This window comes from Rhincodon typus, chromosome 13, assembly GCF_021869965.1.
Source record: "Rhincodon typus isolate 14 chromosome 13, sRhiTyp1.1, whole genome shotgun sequence".
In the NCBI taxonomy this organism is placed as follows: domain Eukaryota; kingdom Metazoa; phylum Chordata; class Chondrichthyes; order Orectolobiformes; family Rhincodontidae; genus Rhincodon; species Rhincodon typus.
The window spans coordinates 9,401,272-9,422,390 of record NC_063344.1 but is presented as its reverse complement, the minus strand read 5'-3'; the positions used below and the strand labels follow the sequence as shown (position 1 = coordinate 9,422,390).

The following is a 21,119-nucleotide window of genomic DNA, read 5'->3' as shown; positions in this document are numbered from 1 at the left end:
TCCTCGCCCTGATACGCTGCTGCCTGGCGAAGGGCCGCTCTGTATGGCTGAGAGCCGTGTCAATCAGCAAGAACCGCGCAAGCCAGGGCGAAAGTGAAAGGAGCTGGGTTTCTGGAGTGGCCGGGCTTTAGGTTTGGCCTTTCTTTTTAAACGAAAGATACCTTTTGCAAGTCACTGGCAGGAGGGAAGATTTGATTTTGGGCTGAAGATTATTTGCAGAGGTAGAAGAAAGCTTTTCTGCGCGCGTTGCGGTTTAAGAACAGCAAAAGAAAAGTGTTTGGAGAAGGCTTTATTGCAGAGCTCTGCACAAAATCCAGAGCCCTGGCTAGAAATGCAGTGCTGTAAGCTCAAAGCAGTCTGCCTTCACATCATGCCGTCTTATTTTTGCTTAAAAGGTTTGTAGTCCCAGGTAAATGTCAAAATCAGGGGCCGGTTGCAGGCGGCATGGAGAGAATGACTCACCAACAGCAAGCCTTGTTTTTGGGGCCTGACATAGTCGGGCACAGCCAAGGGGAGATTTTGTTGTGTTTTTTCTTGAGTGCATGACAACATTTCCAGAAAAACACCCACCAACACAGCGTTCATCGTCACTCCCAGCCTCAATATGTTGTTGCTTTTTACTCACCGGTCTGTAATCTGCATCAAATCCAGGCGCTGGGTCAAAGATGCAAATCTAAGGGGAACAAAATATATTGTTCAGGGAGGTCTCTGCACCCCATTGTTTAGCAAGAAAAGTGTTCAAATGTGCCAAAATTATCGGGTCCGTTTAGTGATAAATAGCCAAGTAAACTTGTGTTAACTAGTGATGGGTTTATGATAATCTGCTCCACAGTGGACCACCTACATAACTTAAAAAAAACTGAAAGAACTGTGGATGCTGTAAATCAGGAACAAAAACAGAAATCGCTGGAAAAGCTCAGCAGGTCTGGCAGCATCTGTGAAGAAAAAAATCAGAGTCAACGTTTAGGGTCCGGTGACCCTTCCTACATAAGTTTTCCGTGCCTAGGTATGTGAGGGACAAGTAAGACTGCCTGGCAAAATGGGTTTTATCTGCAGGATACCATGCTATGCCAAAACATGGCTGAGTAAGGGCTACACAATCTGTGTAACATACCTGCATGCAAAATTCTACATGCCAGTTCTGAAGATGGGTCAGTGAACCCAAAACGTTAACTCTGCTTTCTCTCTTCAGATGCTGCCAGACCTGCTGAGTTTCTCCCGCAATTTCTGTTTTATTACATCAATGTGCTAATTGTGTTCTAATGCTATTAGAGAGAGTATAAGTTGGTAGCAGTTTCTAACTTGAAGTGTTAATTTTGAACTGCTGAATTTCACTCCACTAGCGGTATAGCAAAGATGTTTTTACCCCTCCATTTATTTTTTTTTCTTGGACAAGGTCAGAAGTCACACAACACCAAGTTATAGTCCAGCAGGTTTATTTGAAGTCACAAGCTTTCAAAGCACAGCTCCTTCGTTTATTTTTTCTTGTAAAGTGTAAAATGCTCTGTGCTTCCAGATGATGTGGTAAAGCAAGGCACGAGACTAACTCACGCTGTCAGATAGGTGCCACCACTTGCTGATTACAGTGTGTGCTCAGATATGTAATTTTAGTGTGAAGGATCATGCTGCATTTTCAAAGCAAACATGCATTGGAATCTGTTTCTTTAATCTTGCAGGAGCTCTTCTTAAAGCTGAGAGTTTGTGATGGGCACAGCAACAAAGATTTGTTAGGCTCGTGGATAGATGAGTTTTCTGTCAGTTTAAATACCTTGTCATTCTCCCAAGGAAGGTTACAAATCATGGTTTTCTTTTGTTTCTGCAGCATGTTGTTCTGGCGGAATTGGACTAATTCTCGTTATCTGGGTGGACGAACTGCATCCCAGTTTTCTGATGGCAGTTTTCTATTTGCTCCGGATCCTGAAGAGTCATTATCTCAGATGATAAATCGCTCGTTAACAGATGACACTGCGTCACCAGATGAGGATCTGGATTCTGTTTTATTTGGAAACCTACGTGGGAATGTGGTTGGGATGCGTTACTATACAGGAGTGGTAAGACTTGTCTCTCCAATCCAGTGTAATATTAAATTGCTGCATGTAAATCTTCAATTTGCCATACATTCGGTAACCTATTTATTATTGATTTAACAGTTGGGATTCAAAAACATAAAGTAAATTTGTATAGTGCCTCTCCCACAGCAAAAAGACCTAAGTTACTTCATGGGAATATTTTAAAGATACTTAGCCCCATAAGCCAATATTGGGACAGATGACCAAAGCAGTAGATTTTAAGGAGTGTCTCAATGGATGGAAGGGAAGGAGAGTAAGGGACAGGTTACTGAAGAAATTGCCGAACTTAGACAGCTAAAGGCACTTCCACCAATTGTGGACCAATTAAAATTGAGGGAGGAGTGATGGTGTCCTTTATCTCTGGTTGAATCGACCCTGGTTCAAATCCCACTTGCTCCAGAATACTGACATCTCCGAACAGGTTAAGTTTGAAAAGAAAGTGTCACCATTTAAAATCAGAGGTTAAAGAGGTCAGAATTAGATGAGTGCAGGTACACCAGAGGGTTGTGGGGCTGGAGTTGATGGTAGAGATAGGGAGGGGCCAGGCCATGGAGCATCTTGAGAATTGAGATAAGAATTTTTAAGTGGCAACGTTGCTTGACCCGACATCTGTGCTCCCTGGAGTGATGGATGAATTGGACTCTGTACGAATAAGGATGAGGATAGCAGAGTTTTGGACAACGTCAAGTTTTTGGAAAAGTAGAATGTGAGAGGCCAGCTAAAAGTGTGTTGGAAAAATCAAGACTAGGAGTAAAAACAATGAAAAGGGTTTGAGCGACACGGGAGTTGAAATGGGGGCAAAGTCAGGCATTTCACAGGAGGACGGATTTGGTCCCAGTACTTCCATGGACATGTGGCTGAGATCTCATCTCAGGATGAATTCTGTCCACCTGGATTACATCGTCTGTTTTAGTCTTGGACTCTTGCCAGGGAGAAGGATTGAACCAGGAGCAAGGGAGCAGAGTTTGTGATGGGAACCAAAAGAGGGTGGCTTCAGCCTTCCCAATATTTAACTTCATGAAAGGCATTGCTTATTAGACATTCCAGACAAATTGAAGATGTTGTGCATTTTGAAAAGTAAATGGGCTCAGTGGTGTGGTGTGAAATCTATAGTTTATTGTTTGTGAACAACCTCACTGATCTGATTATAACTTTGTACCCTTAGGAACAAGGTCTTATTTTCCTTTTTCTTAGAAGACCATGATCTGTCCATTAATTCAATTTACTTACCTCTGATCCAGACCCCTGAATACTCTGACCTTTACATCTCAATCTAAAATTCCACCCATATTCCTTCATGCACAAACAAACAGGAGAAATTGAAGGGTGGGATGGGGAAGCAAGACAGCAGAACGTTCCTGATTTTACACCTGAAGCTCTAATTTTTACTGTGCTCCCTGTGTCCCCTACTCAGAGGGAATACCACTCTTTATCTGCCTTTTAAATCACTTTCTCATTTTTAAGCAGCTCATATTAGCTCGCTCACAACTTTTGCTCAACTCTCAGAAATACAAACCAAGTTTATGTGACCTGTCTTCCTAATTTAACTCAGAGTGAAGGGTCGTTCTGGTTAATCTACCCATGTCATCTCCCGGGCTGGTTTTTATCTTCCTGAGATGAAGTGTCCCATGTAGATTGCAGTGTCCCTGATGAGGTCAGAAGAAGTGTCTCGACAAATGAAGCACCCATTCCTTTATTTTTGAATTTCAGCCTCATTGCAGTGAAAAGACCAACATTTTTATTCATAGATAGTAGGAACTGCAGATGCTGGAGAATCCGAGACAACAAGGTGCAGGGCTGGATGAACACAGCAGGCCAAGCAGCATCATAGGAGTTTTTGTATGTGCATCTATTTTTCATAAATGAAAAGAACTGGTCAGGACTTTGCTCTTCTGTGGAACCAAGTAACTTCACAGACATCTGATAAAGGCATCAAAACAACCAATGAAGTACATTTTTAGTACATTAAATAAACTGAGCAGTCTTGATTTTATAATCGGCATTTCTTGTGAATTCTGACTGTGCCCACTGTAAATGGGTTATAGCCACTCACTAAAATAGGTTAATTAGAAATATCTAGGCTGATGAATTCTATTTCAGAACTAATAAGGAGCGAGTCTCCTGTACGTTGCACCACGCTACGTATAGATCTCGCAGACAACTTTTGTCAATTTTTTTTTTTCTTTCTGAAGCATGAAGGCATTATCAGAACTAATCTTCTCAGTCCGTGATAGTCCAGGAATAAATTGTGAATGAAATGGTGTGCTTTCAAAACAAGCAAAAACAGAAGTTGCTGGAGAACTGTAGTAGGTCTGGCAGCATCTGTGCTGAGAAAGCAGAGTTAGAGTCCAGTGACCCTTCTTCAGAACTGGACTCAAAAAGTTAATGAAAACAGCATTTTCTGATTTATGGCATCCACAGTTCTTTCGGTTTTTAATCTCGAAAAGTTAACTCTGTTTACTCTCTCCAGATGCTGCTGAGGTTCTCCAGTTATTACTGGTTTTGTTTATTTCAGATCTTCAGCGTCCGCAGTTCTTTGTTTTATTTGAGGGCTTTTTAGTTTTTTTTTTTGCTACGTACTTTTGCTGCTGTAATTTCTGTGCCGTTTCCTTGAAAATTAATTGCTTAAAGTGGCAGTTTTAAATCATTCTGTGGGGATGTGTTGTGTCGCACCTCTGGAGCGCATGGGACTTGAAACAAGGCCTCCAGGCCCAGAGGTAGGGAGATTACCATTATGCCACACAAGTCCTGAGACTGGCTTTGAAAACAATGTGGTTAAGTGTAAATGACTGTCCAATGCTGCCAATAAAAGCTGTGCTTATGAACCTCATTGTTTATTGGTGGATCTCTCGTGTAGATGGTGTTGGGGCTTACAGATCCGTGCCCTTGTAAAATGCATGTGCAGGAGATACAACAACGTAACTGATCAATCTGGAAATGTCATTTCAGTAACAGGTAACTTTTAAAATTTGCGTCAGGTGAACAACAACGAAATGGTTGCCCTTCAGCGAGAACCGAACAACCCATACGACAGGAATGCAGTCCAAGTAAACAATGTGAATGGGATTCAGGTGGGACATATCAAACGGGAGTTGGCAGCCCCTCTGGCTTTTATCCTGGATAATAGACTTGCCAGAGTTGAAGGGTGAGTAAGCATGCTCAGTTCTGAGCTATCACAGTGCTAAGAGACGTTGTTCCGAGTGAGTGTTCGGCAAATTCTAGTAAATGTGGACTGTATTGAGCTTCAAATTTTAATTATAAATTCTACTATCAAAGCTATGGAAGGGAGATTATTAACCTGTATTGCTTAATTTGGAACTTAGAACTGTGGGTGCTGAGAGTTACTAAAGTAAACAATTGGGATTCTCTGTGCATTTTGATACATCAATATACTGCATTGTGAGTGATTGGATATTGGCAAGCCCCAAGATTTGCAAGTACAGGCTAGATATAAACTTGCTTTTTCACATATTGCCAGCTTGACTCCAGTTGTTATCTTTCTTCCTTTTGAGTCAGAAAGAAATGGGTTCAGGATTTCATCATCTCATCGAGGCTGATCCTCCAGTTCAGGGTGTGCTGCACTGTTGTAGTGACTGTACTTTGGGTGATAGTGTCACAGAGTCATGCAGCATGGAAACGGACCCTTTGGTCCAACCAGTCCATGCCAAACGTAAGCCCAAACTAGACTAGTCCCACCTGCCTGCACCTGGGCCATATCCCCGCCCCCAAACCTTTCCTATTTGTGTACTTATCTAAGTGACTTTTACACGTAATTGTGCCTACATCCCCTATTTCGTTAGGGAGTTCATTCCCTTGTGTAAAAAAAATAAAATTTATCCCTCGTGTCTTTTTTAAAATCTCTCTCTTCTCACCTTAAAAAATTTGCCCCCTGGTTTTGAAATCCCCCATCCTAGGGAAAAGAAACCTAACATTAACCCTATTAATATCCCTCACAATTGTATAAACTTCTATAAGGTCACCTCTCAACCTCCTTTGCTCCAGTGAAAAGAGACCCAGCCTTTCTTTATAACCCAAACCTCCCGTACCCAGCAACGTCCTGGTTAATCTCTTGTGAACTCGCTCCAACTTAATAATATCTTTCCTAACCTTTTAAGTGTTTTGTATGGGCATTTAAAGAGCATTGCATTCTTACATAGTACACCCAATATTACTCCCTCAATTAAGAATAACGAAAAAGAACTAGTCATTGATCAGAGCTTTATCTGTGGAATCTTTCTGTGTGCAAAGTGTCAGCTGTGATTTCCTATATAACAGCATTGACCAAACTTCATGAATGCAACTTGTAAAGTGCCTATGGACAGCTTGAGAAACATGCAGAGATGTTAAATATGTAAGCTCCTTGCTTTAAGCAACACCAAAATGTTCCCCCAATATTTTTTTGTCTGCTGTGTGCAATGAGACGATAAACACGATAAGCTTTACAATCGATGCTCCTGAATAAGTTGTTTGTCGGCATATTTTACACGTTTTTCTGCAGCAGCTACTGTAAGGTCGGTCACCAGCCTCAGAAATGCAATGTTTTCCCCTTCCTTAGCAACCGTCCATTGTAGCCTCTGAGGAAAGCTGCTAATTCTGAGCTGCTTTGTTAATGTTGCCTGGGGTATGTAATTATGGGCAAAATCTACTGTAGTTTAACAAGGGAGAGTTAAATGGACAGGGGGGAGAAAAAACAACAAAATGGTCTCCTGGAGAAAAAAAGACCAAAGTGGAGGTTGGGGGTGAAGGTGAAAATGATCCTTGGTAAAAGCTCAAAAGGAGTCATAACTAATCGGCAGTGTGATTTTTATTTAGTGAATCTATAAAGAAAATAAGCTGGCTTTAAACAGGCTCCTGATTTGCTATCTCAGTTCCTGTGCTGCTAGAAGTTGATATGAATTAATACATTGGTGTAGGTCAGAGTCTGGCAGTAAATGGTCTGAAGTGCTGGTTTTCAGGTGCCGAAATAGACCAGTGACTTGTGATTCAAATGGGAGCTCATTACTCTAATATTCCCAATCAGTTTGAGAAACATTTGAGCTTCTGTATTGCAGTGTTGGTTTCAGGAGAGGGAGCATGACCTGTCTGCTCTGTGGCTGCACTATGTCGCGCTAATGTCTCTCGCTCCTTAGGTGTCCAGGCCAGAAGTAGAATCAGTAGTTTTTCCAGCGCTGTAACCACAGTGATGGGTGTGCCAACGGTTTTGTATGTCTTTCATTTAAGTCTTGAAGGATCTGCACAGTTTCAGTTGCCGTTGTGCTGCAGTGGGAGCAGGGTCTGGGTCATTGCAGTGTCTGTATTTCTTTTCCAAATAGGGTGGTTCCTTACGGTGCTAACAATGTGTTCACCATGCCAGTGCAACTTTCATTCTGGGGCAGAGAAGAAAACCGTGACGCTGTTCTGGAAAGGTTAAAGAGACACGGGTTTAAACTGGCACCTCCCACAAAAGGTAAATACTGGTTAACTGAAGTAGAGAACCACTTTTTTGTTTGAATGAAAAAATGGATGGTTAAGCTATTTTGGGACTCTATGACAAAGTTCTTTGCCTTCTCCAATTTTACTACCTTAAAGTACAGTCAGCAGGGAGTCTTCAGTGTGGGGCAAGAGGAGAGGATCCACAATTTCAGTCAAAGCACAGACATTGTGGTTTAGATGAGAACTCGCTGCCCCATACTGAGGACTCTTTTTCCCTCTCCCGGTCCTGCTTCCATTCACAGTGGAGTGGCTCCTACCACTAAGTCACATCTTCGTGTCCTTTCGCACTCCAGGCACCTTCTCCCTCTGAGCAGCTTCTCCCTTACTGCCCTAATTCAGTTTTTAAGGTGGTCTTAGGCACTGGATGGATCTCCAGAAACAATCAGCCTTTCAATCTTCCACCCTTGGTTCAGAAGAAAGAAAAAAAAATAAAACAAAGTGCATTCCTATAGCACCTTTCAGGGCACTTTGCAGCCAGTGGAAGTATTTTTTGAAGTCCACTCCCTGATGTAGTTTGGGAAATGTGCTAGCATTCGTGTGCAAAGGAACTTCCAGAAGCAGCAATTAATTAACTGAGCAGTGGCTCAGTGGTGAGCACTGCTGCCTCACAGCACCAGGGACCTGGGTTCGATTCCACCCTCGGGTGACTGTCTGTATAGAGTTTGCACATTCTCCCTGTGTCTGCGTGGGTTTCCTCCGGGAGCTTCGGTTTCCTCCCACAGTCCAAAGATGTGCAGGGTAGGTGGATTGGCCATGCTAAATTGCCCATAGTGTTCAGGGATGTGTAGATTAGGTAGATTATAGGGGTATGGGTCTGGGTGGGATGCTCCAAGGGTTGGTGTGGACTTGTTGGGCCGAAGGGCCTGTTTCCACTCTGTGTAGGGATTCTATGATTTTAATTTGTTTCCAAGGATGAGGGATAAACAATAGACGTGACACTCCAGAAAACACCTCTTCTATTGCTTGGAAAATTGCAGTGAGATCTCTTATTTCCCTTCTAAGAGGAACCTCACTTTAACATATTCAAAGGCTACACCCTCAGATTATACCAGTTCTGAAGAAGAGTCTTTGAACACAGTGTTAACTCTGTTATACCCTCCCTGTTGCTGCCAGACCTGCTGAGTTTCTCCAGCATTCTCTGTGTTTGTCTCAGATTTCCAGCATCCGCGGTACTTTACATCAGACAATATGTTGTTTCCTCAGCACTGCGCTGTCAGATCGGCTAGATTATGTACTTGAGTCCCAGAAGTGGCCACGTATTTGGCAAACTTCTCGCCTCTTGCTTCCACTAAACCTTCGCTGTGATTACTCCTGTGCGTGGATCTGCCCTATCATTGTTGGAGAGGCTTCAGCCATCTCGCCGAAACTCCCTCTCGACATAATGTTCCATTCAATCCATTCGCTACTTTCAAAAGCTCCATGTCAGCCACCTTCAGTAATTTCGATCATTACTGCAGAGCACGTCCCCTGCTATATCCCTATATGAGAGTGGCACTTGACCGAAGCAGTTTGTAAAGCTGTTATACTGTCATAAAAATTTAAGTTGCTTTTGAATTGATAAAGTCCATGGTATGAACAATGTTGTATTTGGTTGGTCTGAACCAGTCTCATTTATATAGCAATTTGGCTGGAGGTTCCTTTTTAGGTGGTGGAATTGCTGAGGCGTGGTCTGGAATGAGATCTGCAAGACCTGGTCCCAGTTACAAAGCTCCTGTGCACACTGCTGTGCAGATGACAGTGGAACAGGTAAAGTGTTTTGTTAACTCCTTAGCTATTAGCCAGATAATCTCGCTCAGCACCTCTTTCAAACCTGCTGGCCGTATCTAAATTGAATGAAAATGTATCTCTCTAGGTCGGAATTTACGTGGAAGTTGTGAGTGGGTCAAAGTTGTAAGGTGGTACCAGTGTTTAGCGGATGCGTGTGCAGTGGGGTAGTGAGATGAACGGAGTCTGGGTGTATGGTTCCTCATGCACGGGGTACCTTGGCGCTATGATCGATCCTGTGTGTCCCTGGATAGTGAGTGTCGGTTAAGTTTGTAGCGTGCATTGCAGATGAGCCTGTGTCTGACCCTAGCTGACCCAACACTGCCCCAACAACCCAAGCAGGGAACGTTGATTTGGTGATCAGCAGGAAGCTTGACTTTCTTTATATAAACTCCACTAATGCCTTGTCCCTGGTGAGATCACAGATTTACCAATACGTTGCTGGGTACGGAAGGTCTGAATTATAAAGAAAGGCTAGAGAGGCTGGGACTTTTTTCACTGGAGCGTTGGAGGTTGAGAGATGACCTTATAGAGGTTTGTAAAATCATGAGGGGTATAAATAGGGTTAATGATAGGTATCTTTTCCCGAGGATGGGATATTTCAAGACCGGGGGCACATTTTTTAAGGTGAGAGGAGAGAGATTTAGAAAAGACATGAGAGACAAATTTTTTTACGCAGAGGGTGGTTTGCATGTGGAATGAACTTCCTGAGGAAGTGGTGGATGAGGGCACAATGACAACGTTTAAAAGACATTTGGATAATTTCACGAATGGGAAAAGTTTGGAGGGATATGGGCTATGCGCAGGCAGGTGGGACTAGTTTAGTTTGAGATTATGTTCGACATGGACTGGTTGGACCAAAGGGTCTGTTTCCGTGCTGTATGACTTTATAAAACTGCAATGATCGGATGAGGGATGTCCTAGTCCCCAACTCAGTGTTAATGGCTCCTTTACCCCAAGGGTCCAGGGATAAAATAGAAAAGTATCATAATTGGGAAAGTTTGAGAACCTAAGTCTGTTTTCTACCTTCAGTGGGTTTTGTCCTACATAGAGCCGTAGAAAGCAGGAGTAGGTCATTCAGCCCTGCACAATCATCCAATAAGATCATGGCTGATCATCCAACTCTGTCTCCTGTTCCTGCTTTCTGCCCCATGCTCTTTGACCCTTTCAGCCTTAAGAAATTGGGATTAAAATTTAAGTTTACATTTAAAGTGTGAAGATAAAATCCAATACCAGGGTCCTGTGCTTGAACAAGGGGAACTACAATAGAATGAGGGAGGACTTGGCTAAAGTAGACTGGAAACAAAGATTTTATGGTGGGACAGTTGACGAGCAGTGGAGGACTTTCAAAGCAATCTTTCAAAGTGCTCAGCAAAAGTATATTCCAATGAAAAGGAAGGACTGTAAGAAAAGGGGCAATCTGCCATGGGTGTCTAAAGAAATAAGGGAGGCTATCAAATTGAAAGAGAAGGCATACAAAGTGGCCAAAAACAGCATGAAACTAGAAGATTGGGAAAACTTTAAAGGTCAACAGAAAGCCACAAAAAGAGCTATAAGGAAAAGTAAGATAGAACATGAGAAAAAACTAGCACAGGATATAAAGACAGATAGGAAAAGTTTCTATAAATATATAAAACGAAAAAGAGTGGCTAAAGTAAACCATGGCCCTTTAGAGGATGAGAAAGGGAATTTAGTTATGGGATATGATGAAATGGCCGAGGCATTGAACAGGTATTTTGTATCGGTCTTCACAGTGGAGGACACTAATAACATGCCAGTAATTGACAAAGAGACGAAGGTAGGTGAGGACCTGGAAACAATCATTATTACGTAAGAGGTAGTGTTGGGCAAGCTAATGGAGCTAAGGATTGATAAGTCTCCTGGCCCTGATGGAATGCATCCCAGGGTACTAAAAGAGATGGCGGGAGAAATAGCAGGTGCACTGGCGGTAATTTTCCAAAATTCGCTGGACTCTGGGGCAGTCCCAGCAGATTGGAAAACAGCAAATATGACGCCACTGTTTAAAAAGGGAAGTAGACAAAAGATGGGGAATTATAGACCGGTTAGCTTAACCTCTGTAGTGGGGAAGATGCTTGAGTCTATTATCAAGGAAGAAATAGCAAGGCATCTTGATAGAAATTGTCCAGTTGGGCAGACGCAGCATGGGTTCATGAAGGGCAGGTCATGCTTGACAAATCTTTTGGAATTCTGTGAAGACATTACGAGCGAGGTGGACAATGGGGACCCAGTGGATGTGGTGTACCTAGATTTCCAAAAGGCCTTTGACATGGTGCCGCACAAGAGGCTACTGCATAAGATAAGGATGGCGTTAAGGGTAAAGTATTAGCATGGATAGAGGATTGGTTGACTAACACGAAGCAAAGAGTGGGGATAAATGAGTGCTATTCTAGCTGGCAGTCAGTGACTAGTGGTGGGCCTCAGGGATCGGTGTTGGGACCGCAATTATTTACAATTTATATAGATGATTTGGAGTTGGGGACCACGTGTAGGGTGTCAAAGTTTGCAGATGGCACTAAGATGAGTGGCAAAGCAAAGTGTGCAGAGGACTGTGAAACTTTGCAGAGGAACATAGATACATTGAGTGAGTGGGCAAAGGTCTGGCAGATGGAATACAATGTAAATAAATGTGAAGTCATACATTTTGGTAGGAGTAATAGTAAAAAGGATTATTACTTGAATGGTAAAAAGTTGCAGCATGCTGCTATGCAGAGGGACCTGGGTGTCCTTGTGCATGAATCACAGAAGGTAGGTCTGCAGGTACAACAAGTAATTAGGAAGGCAAATGGAATTTTGTCCTTCATTGCTAAAGGGATTGAAATGAAAAGCAGAGAGGTTATGTTGCAGCTGTAAAAGGTGCTGGTGAGGCCACACCTGGAGTACTGTGTGCAGTTTTGGTCTCCTTACTTGAGAAAGGATGTATTGGCACTGGAGGGGGCGCAAAGGAGGTTCATTAGGTTGATTCTGGAGTTGAGGGGGTTGACTTATGAGGAGAGACTGAGTAGATTGGGATTATATTCATTGGAATTCAGAAGATTGAGGGGGGATCTTATAGAAACATATAAAATTATGAAGGGAATAGATAAGATAGAAGTACAGAAGATGTTTCCACTAGCAGGTGAAGCTAGGACAAGAGGGCATAGCCTCAAGATTAGAGGGAGCAGATTTAGGACTGAACTGAGAAGGAATTTCTTCACCCAGAGGGTTGTTAATCTATGGAATTCCTTGCCCAGTGAAGTAGTTGACGCTACTTCAGTAAATGTTTTTAAAAAAACGGTAGATTTTTTTTGAACAATAAAGGAATTAAGGGATACGGTGAGAACGCGGGTAAATGGATCTGAGTCCACGAAAAGATCAGCCATGATCTTATTGAATGGCGGAGCAGGCTCGAAGGGCCAGATGGCCTACTCCTGCTCCTAGCTCTTATGTTCTTATGTTTATGTTCTAAAATGTATGTTGCATAGTTTTCTGTGCTTGTAAGAATGTTAAAACTAGCACAGTTCTGTCCCTACAGAACCTTGCTAACTGCTCCGTCAGAAATACAATGACAGATTTTTGTTGTTGCAGCTCAAGAATGAATTTGACAAGTTATTTGAAGATCTGAAAGAACATGACAAGACTCGGGAAATGGAACCAGCTGAGGTCAGATACACGAGTATTGCAGTGTTGCTATTGGACAAGCTTATGAGTCATATGGATGGTCAACAAACAAGCCAATGGGGAATTCGGGAATGGGCAGCTTACCAGCAGTGCTGTTAGATATGGAGTTCCAGGATTTTAATCCAAAGTGTATTTGTATTTCCAAGTCAGAATGGAGGGGAATGTGCAGGTCATGGTGTTCCAGTGTATCTACTAGCCTCGTCCTTCTAGAGGGTAGTGCTTGTGGGTTTGGAAGGTTCACCCTAAGGAGCTTTGGTGTGTTATTGTAGTGCATCATGTAGGTGATACACACTGCTGCTATTGTGTGTCAAGTTTCACTGGGGTAGTGAGATGTAAATCGAGCCCCACTGTACCCAGAGTCATCACAAAAGTTAAAGGTTTTAAGAGAAATATGCAAAATGCCCAAACTACCTGATTTTCAGACTGAGGATGATCAAAAGCATGGGCCAGGCATCTGTTTTTAACAATAAATCATTACTTATTACAAGCCATTAGGTTCTAGCTGTAGGTAAACAATTAAACTAAATTAAACAAACTCTACAAAAGTCTAACCCCCTAAGAAACTCCCCCTTTCACATACACAGACAAATCTAAGCACAGGGATGTAGGGAAACCTGGAAAAGCATTTCTGTAGTCTTTGTTCACAAAATCTATTGAGTTGGTTCTTGTTGATCTGAAATTTTCTCCTTGAATTTCCTTTTTCTGAATGCCTCCATTGGTTTGCAGGAGGCACAGGGTGGCTGCTTTCCTTTTGAAATGTCTCTGATGTATGCATTCCAAAGTCACGACTGACTTGAAGGAAAGGTAGACAGGTTTTCTTCAGGTTTAAAGTGGCTTCCTGCAGAGAACTCTGTTTTTTGGCTGCTGCAGGTTTGTCATCTTCTGATCCAATAAAACTTCCCACTATCTTGTTCAGCTGTTCTGATAATTGGCAACCTCATTGTTGGTAGCTAAAGGATATTTTTAAATTAATTAACTTATTCATTCACGGGATTAGGGGCGTTGCTGGATAGGCAGCATTTATTGCCCATCCCTAATTGTCCAGAAAGATTCAACCACATTGCAGTGGGTCTGGAGTTACATAGGCCAGACCAGGTAAGGATAGCAATTTCCTTCCTTAAACGACATTCATGAACCAGATGGGTTTTTCCGATAATCGACAACGGACTCACGGTCATCATGAGATTCCTAATTCCAGATATTTATTGAATTCAAATTCCACCACCTCCCGTGGCGGGATTCGAGCCTAAGTCCCCAGAACATTATCTGGGTCTCTGGATGAACAGTTCAGCGATAATACCACGAGGCCCTCGCCATTGGCCTTTAGTCAAATTGTCTTTAGTCCACAAACCACAAACCACAAACAGGGTTCATAAAATGTTTCAAATACCTTACTTCCAAAACATGCAGCCACCTTTGTAAATCCCTGGGTTTCAAATCAATTCTTTTTCATTTCAGTCCACGATTTAAAAAAAAAACAAAAATGAAAAGACATGGCCTTTACATGGTTGTCTGTGGTGCTGGAATTGAATTTCTACAGTGCATCTTGTTGATGGCGCACACAACTGTTACTGAGTGTCGGTGGTGGAGGGAGTGGATGTTTGTGGATTTAGTGCCAATCAAGCGGGCTGCTTTGTCCTGGATAGTGCCAAGCTTCTTGAGTGTTGTTGGAGATACACCCATCCAGGCCAAGGGGGAGAGTTCCATTACACTCGTGACTTGTGCCTTGTCGATGGAGGACAAGCTTTGACGAAACAAGAGATGAATTAGTTGCTGCAGGTTTCCTAGCCTCTGACCTGCTCTTGCGGCCACTGTATTTAATGGCTAGACCAGTTCAATTTCTGGTCAACGGTAATGTCCAGCTGTTGATTGAGTATTCAGCGATGGTAAAAATATTAAATATCAATGGACTGATGGTTAGACTTTCTCCTCAAAGGCTAACCACCATCTACAAGGCACAAGGCAGGAATGTGATGGAATGCTCCCCACTTGTCTGGATGGGTGCAGCTCCAACAACACTCAAGAAGCTTAGCACTATCCGGGGCAAAACAGCCCGCTTGATTGGCACCACGTCCAAAAACATTTACTCCCTCCACCACCGATACTCAGTAGCATCAGAATGCGCCATCTACAAGATGTGCTGCAGCAATTCACCCAAGTTCTCCTTAGACAGCACCTCCCAAACCCATGATTGCTAGCATCTAGACGGATGAGGGCAGCAGAGACACAGGAACACCACCACCTGCAAGTTCCGCTCCCAAGCCACTCTCCGTCCTCACTTGGGAATGTATCACGGTTCCTTCAGCGTCACTGGATCAAAATCTTGGAATTTCCACACTGATGGCATTGCGGGTGCACCTACAGCACGTGGACTGAGGCAGTTCAAGAAGGCAGCTCACCACCCTTCTCAAGGGTTAGAAATGCTGGCCCAGTCAGTGATGCCCACATCCCATGAGTCAATCAAAAAAGAATATAGACCTCACTTTAAAATGTCATCTGAAAGGCAGACCAACAACAGCCTTGTATATGTAATACAGTAGCACAATGTTTACGTCGATTATGGACTGGGATATAAATTAATGACTTTGTTATTTGGAGACTAGGGTCGAATCCGACATCTTTTTGACTTTTATTGCTGCATTTTAAGCTTGAAAATCCTGTAGGTAGCTGGTTGCGGACACGGAGAGTGGATGATTGATAAGTAAGTTTCTGAATTCTTCACCTGATTGAATTGCCATGACATACGTTCGAGAAAACTAAACTGGCTTTGGTGTTGCCACTGACAATTGGCTTGTCTTTTCATAGGAGAAAAATGTTTGGGGAAGTTCCTGCAGAGAGTTCAAAGAATCATACAATACAAGAAAAGGCCCTTTGGCCCATTAAGTCTGTACTGCCAAAACTGCACTGAATCTACATTAGTCCCATTAGTTCTAATTGCAGCATACAGATTTCCCCTTTTTATTGTTTATCCGTTGGATTCTTGTTTTCGCTATCGCATGCCAATGTTTGGTTTCCCATGTGGACATATTAGGACTGATTTTTACAGTCAATGCAGAGAGCATTTGGTGGGAATTTGCAGATCTTGGGCATATTTTCTGTCTGTACATTTAAAACATGACGCAGATGGTCCTATGACGTCCTCAGGAAGTACTGCTGCGTTTGAGCACCGTTTGTGAGATTAGCCTTCAGAAAAGATTCAGCACCTCGAGTGACCCGGAGTTTTGAGTGGTTGGCGCTGCGAGTCTGCATTAGTGCTTCAAGATTCACAAAGGTGGCCTTCCCTCTCCTGACCCATGGATTGAATGTTTGTAACAATTTGCTTCTTGTGTTGCCAGGCTGTCTGTACGCCCTTGCTCCCTCATCAGAAGCAGGCACTATCGTGGATGGTACTGAGAGAGAATAATGCGGATCTGCCTCCCTTCTGGGAACAAAGGAACGACATGTATTATAACCTGCTGACAAACTTTGCAGAGAAAGAGAGACCCGAAAATGTTCGTGGAGGAATCCTGGCTGATGACATGGGCTTGGTAACTATATCTTTGTAAATGTAACTTAGGGCCTGCACATTTTTTTTTAAAATTGTTATCCTATACTTGAATTGCCAAAGTAAAGCAACTGGCAGCCCCCCCGCCAGGTTGACAAAGCACAGGGAAGGATAGACCCATCCATTGACGGAACTGGGGAAGGAAACAAACGAGGAGGGAGATGTAGAAAGATTGGGTGGAGGGAAGGTGACTATACTGAATGGGGAGAAAACAAAGTCTTAATAGTTTCAGTCAGGAAGTGATAATCTCTCTGCAGTCAGGAGCAGCTGGTTCTATAAATTAAGAAAGAAATACTTGTCTTTGTCTAAAAAAAGAGTGGAAGCACTTTGCATTGAAATTTAATTCCACAAACACAGAAACAGGAGTAGCTATTCAGCCCCTCCTGATTTGCTGTCCAATTTGGTGAGATCATGACCAATTTGGTTTTTAGCTCCATTTACAAATTCTGGCCCCCTTCTTTAAAACCGTTGCCTAAGAAAAATCAATCAATTTCAGGAACGCAATGATGGCCTAGTAATATTGTTGCTGGACTGTTAATCCTGAGACCCAGGTAAATTTTCTGGGACCGGATTCGAATCCTACCACGGATGGTGAAATTTGATTTCAATTAAAATCTGGAGTTCGGAGTCTAATGTTGATTGTTGCAAAAACCCATCTGGTTCACTGATGTCCTTTAGGGAAGGAAACTGCCATCCTTACCTGGTCTGGTCTACATGTGACTCCAGACCCACAGCAATGTGGTTGAATCTTTCTGGGCAATTAAGGATAGGCATTAATTAATGGCCTAGCCAATGATGCCCTCATCCTATGAATTAAGTTTTTAAAAAGTTTATCAGTTTTCTATTGACTGAACCTCAATAATGTATTTTTGAGATGGAGAGTTCCGGAGTTCCATTAAGCTGTATGTGATGAAGTTTTCTTTGGCATCACCCATGACTGGCCTGGCTTTATTTTTAAAGTTATGCCTTCTCATTTTGGATTTTCCCACAATAGAGGAATTAGTTTTTCTTCTAAAAGATACTGGCAAGCTTGATAAACGTCATAAACATCTCAGGACAAGGGCAGCAGATACATGGGAACACTACCACTTGCAAGTTCCCCTCCAAGCCACTCACCATCTGGATTCGGTAATATATTGCCATTCCTTCACTGTTGCTGGGTCACAATCTTCTCCCTAAGAGCCTTGTGGGTATACCTGCAGCACATGGACTGCAGTAGTTCAATAAGACAACTCACCCTCACCTCTTCAAGGGTAACTAGGAATGGACGATCCATGTTGATCCAACCAGTAATGCCCATGCCCCAGAAGTAAATTTAAAAAAAAAAGCTACATTGCCTCTTAATACTCGGAGGAATATAAACCCAGTCTGTGCGATGTGCCTTGACAGTTTTAACGATTTTAGCAGGGTTGTATTCTGGTGAATCTGGTACACTGATTTCAGGGCTAAATGATTTGTGTTTTCTTGATAAATGCTTCATGGCATGCTGAGTAATTTCTTTTTTGGCCTGAACCTCCGTTTTTGCATCTGGATATATAAGCAGTATTTCCATTATTGGCCACTTCAGTTCTGTGGTCAGAATCATTCACAACCCAATGTCTTTTGCATGAACGGCTGACTACATTTGTGCAGGTTATTTTTAGCACCTGTGAATGGTTCTGGTTCTCTGTCAACCGGAATTACAGAGTAATTTTTAGTCTTCACAACATGAGTTAAACGGATATCATTAGTTAGTACCTTTGAAGGGCTTTCTTTTGCAGGTTTTTAATTCAGGAAAATAAAAGAGAGGCCCAAGATTCTTATGGGACTTGACTGGATTGGTGTGGAAAGTATGTTTCCCCTTGTGGGAGAGTCGAGGACCAGAGGGCATAATCTCAGAATAAGGGGTCATTTATTTAAGAGAGAGACAAGGGGGAATCTCTTCTCTGAGGGGAGTGAATTGGTGGAACTCTGTATCACAGAGGGCTGTTCAGGCTCAGTCATTAGGTATATTCAAGGCTGAGGTTGATTAGTAATTGGTTAGGGAATCAAGGGTTTTGGGGAAAAGGTAGCAAAGTGGATTTGAGGATTATCAGATCAGCCATGATCTCATTAAATGGTGGAGCAGACTGCGATGAGCAGAATGAAGCAGAAGTTGGCCAATGTCTTATGATCTTTAACCCCATGTGCTATGAAGATTCCAGCCTCGGGTGACGGTGTGGAGTTTGCACATTCTCCCCGTGTCTGCGTGAGTTTCCTCCGGGTGCATCGTTTTCTTCCCACAGTCCAAAGACGTGTAGGTTAGGTGGATTGACCGTGCCAAATTGCCCATAATGTCCAGGGATGTACAGGCTAGGTGTGTTAGCCACAGGAAATGCAGGGTCACGGGGATGGGATCGGGGTGGTGGGTCTGTGTGGGTTACTCTTCGCAGGGTTGGTGTGGACTAGATGGGCCGAATGGCCTGCTTCCACACTGGAGGGATTCTATGAAACATAATCTCAGCCTTATTCCATTGTTAACACCTGTATAGGATGGGCTGAAGGGCTAGAAGTTAATGATGATATTCAACAGCTGCATGAGAAAATAGATTGTACAGGATGGGCTAAAGGGCTAAAATTGTTGATGACACTTGACAAGCTGCATGACCTTGAATGAGACCTGTTAACATTCCTTTACGAGCTGAAGATGATACCTGCAGCTTGTTTTCCTGTAGCTGTGTTTTGTGTACCAGCCAGCAGTTTTTTCTTTCTGTATCTGCTTTCTTTCCACTGGCTGTTTGTTACACTGTGTAAGAAAGAGAGAGTTTCATTCCAAGTTGTTGGACTTAGCCTCGGCTCGGAATTGTGAACGGTGCCAGGAACAAACTTAAACCTCCAGACCAGCCATCAGTCGAGGGGCTCCCAAAGGGCAGGGGGGCGTGAGACTTGTTTTTTTTCTAGAAGGGCATGAGACTTATTGTGTTCTTTATTATTACCGCTATAGTCATTTATTGTTACTTAATAAACATTCATATTAAAGCAAATTGCTGTCAGACGAGCCTTCTCTTAATGATATTTAACCGAGACTGAAAAGAACCGCTTGGATACATGCTGTGATCCAAGACAACACCACCATGAAAATTAGGAATTCCGAATGAAGAAAGGCCTACCTGGTTTGTTACTTATCACCCACGTAGTCACATGGGCCAGTGAGACTGGAAGTGCCGAGTTCTAGAGAGCTGAGCATCCAAATGGAAGTAGTGGATAACGCACAGTTCAAGAACGTGATTGTGACAGTGGGTCGTTTGGAAAGAGTTCGAGCTGGTCAAAAATGGAGCGACTGTGCAGCCAGTCAGTGTTCCCTCTTTGGATGAGGTTGTGTAAAGCTATGAACAACCTGGGATGTACCACGTAGGCAGCAAACAGGCTGCGCTGAACCTGCCTCTAAGGTGCAGCATTGAACAGCAATGTAAGTGGAACAAACAGGCTGGATGTGAGCTAAACAATTCAATGAAATATTGCAAGCGACCTGAATATCCTGTGGGACTGATTGAGTTCCAAAATGCAAGTGTCAGCCTCAGAAGTTCTAATGTTGTTTCTTCTGCCCCTGTTGGGTGAGGCTACTTTCTTTTCATATCTCTGAATTGGAGGAAGAGTTGGATAGCAGCTTAATCACTGCGTTTTGATTCACGGCTACACTTTGCTCATATTTGTGAGAAAAATCTTTGATTACAGCTTTTCACGCCTCGTTGTAAAGTGGATTTTTCTTTTTGCATTTTTCTAGGGAAAAACACTGTCGACTATTGCAGTAATCCTTACAAATTTTCACCAGGGACAGCCACTCCCCACTGAAAAGTTCACACGGGGACCAGTGGTAGAGGAGGTAAGATTTAAAACAGATGCCATATTTATATTTATTTGCTTAATGAACAATCGTAGAGAAGAATCTTGCTTCTTTTTGCGTGAATAATTTAGATGAATATTCATTAAGTTATGGTTATAAACTACCAAACAGATTCATTAAACAATAAATGGATCAGTGAACGTTGATGCGCTGTAGATTCTGCTCCTGTATCCCCTAGAATGGTGGGGGACAGGTCAATACACTGGTTCCTCCTGAAACAGATAAATGTTTTTCCAACTGATTTGTTCCCTGCGATGGATCAGCTGTTTATTACAGTTGGTGGTTTTCAATCACTGTTCAACCTCCTTCAGTTGTAATCCAAGCTGGGAGTGTAAGAGCACGTTCCGCTCTGTGTCCAATCTTCCATCAAACATTATTTAAAAAAGGCTCGGACAGGCCTCTGGGACTGAGTGTGATGAGTGCTCCTGAGTAACCAAAAGTGGACATTTCTCCTGTCTCCAACAAATAGGAGAATCTTGACTTCAATGCCTTTCCACAAAAGCTCAGTGGACTCGATTGCTAATATTGTGTGACCTAACTCTCATGTATCTAGTTGCTGCTACCTGAAACCCAGCCCCCCTGTGTTCTACTGCTAACCCTACCACTTCCTGTCTCCTACTGCTACCATTCCTGCCATGGTGGGCTTAGGGAATTGGAGGTCAGAGACGCAGACAGAATTGAAGGTCAGAGACGCAGACAGAATTGGAGGTCAGAGACGCAGACAGAATTG

General features: G+C 42.9%; 1 protein-coding gene across 1 annotated transcript in view; it reads left to right on the top strand.

Moving 5' to 3' along the window:
• The first annotated feature begins 76 nt into the window (after window positions 1–76).
• hltf (helicase-like transcription factor) overlaps window positions 77–21,119 on the top strand; it is a 78,880-nt gene continuing 57,837 nt past the window's right edge. Inside the window, exons 1-8 of the mRNA XM_048604496.1 lie at window positions 77–221; window positions 1,823–2,051; window positions 5,048–5,214; window positions 7,382–7,515; window positions 9,187–9,287; window positions 12,891–12,965; window positions 16,319–16,510; window positions 20,270–20,368. Coding sequence (XP_048460453.1) covers window positions 1,824–2,051; window positions 5,048–5,214; window positions 7,382–7,515; window positions 9,187–9,287; window positions 12,891–12,965; window positions 16,319–16,510; window positions 20,270–20,368 — 996 coding nt within the window. The 5' untranslated portion in view covers window positions 77–221; window position 1,823. The remainder of the gene's footprint in view (window positions 222–1,822; window positions 2,052–5,047; window positions 5,215–7,381; window positions 7,516–9,186; window positions 9,288–12,890; window positions 12,966–16,318; window positions 16,511–20,269; window positions 20,369–21,119) is intronic.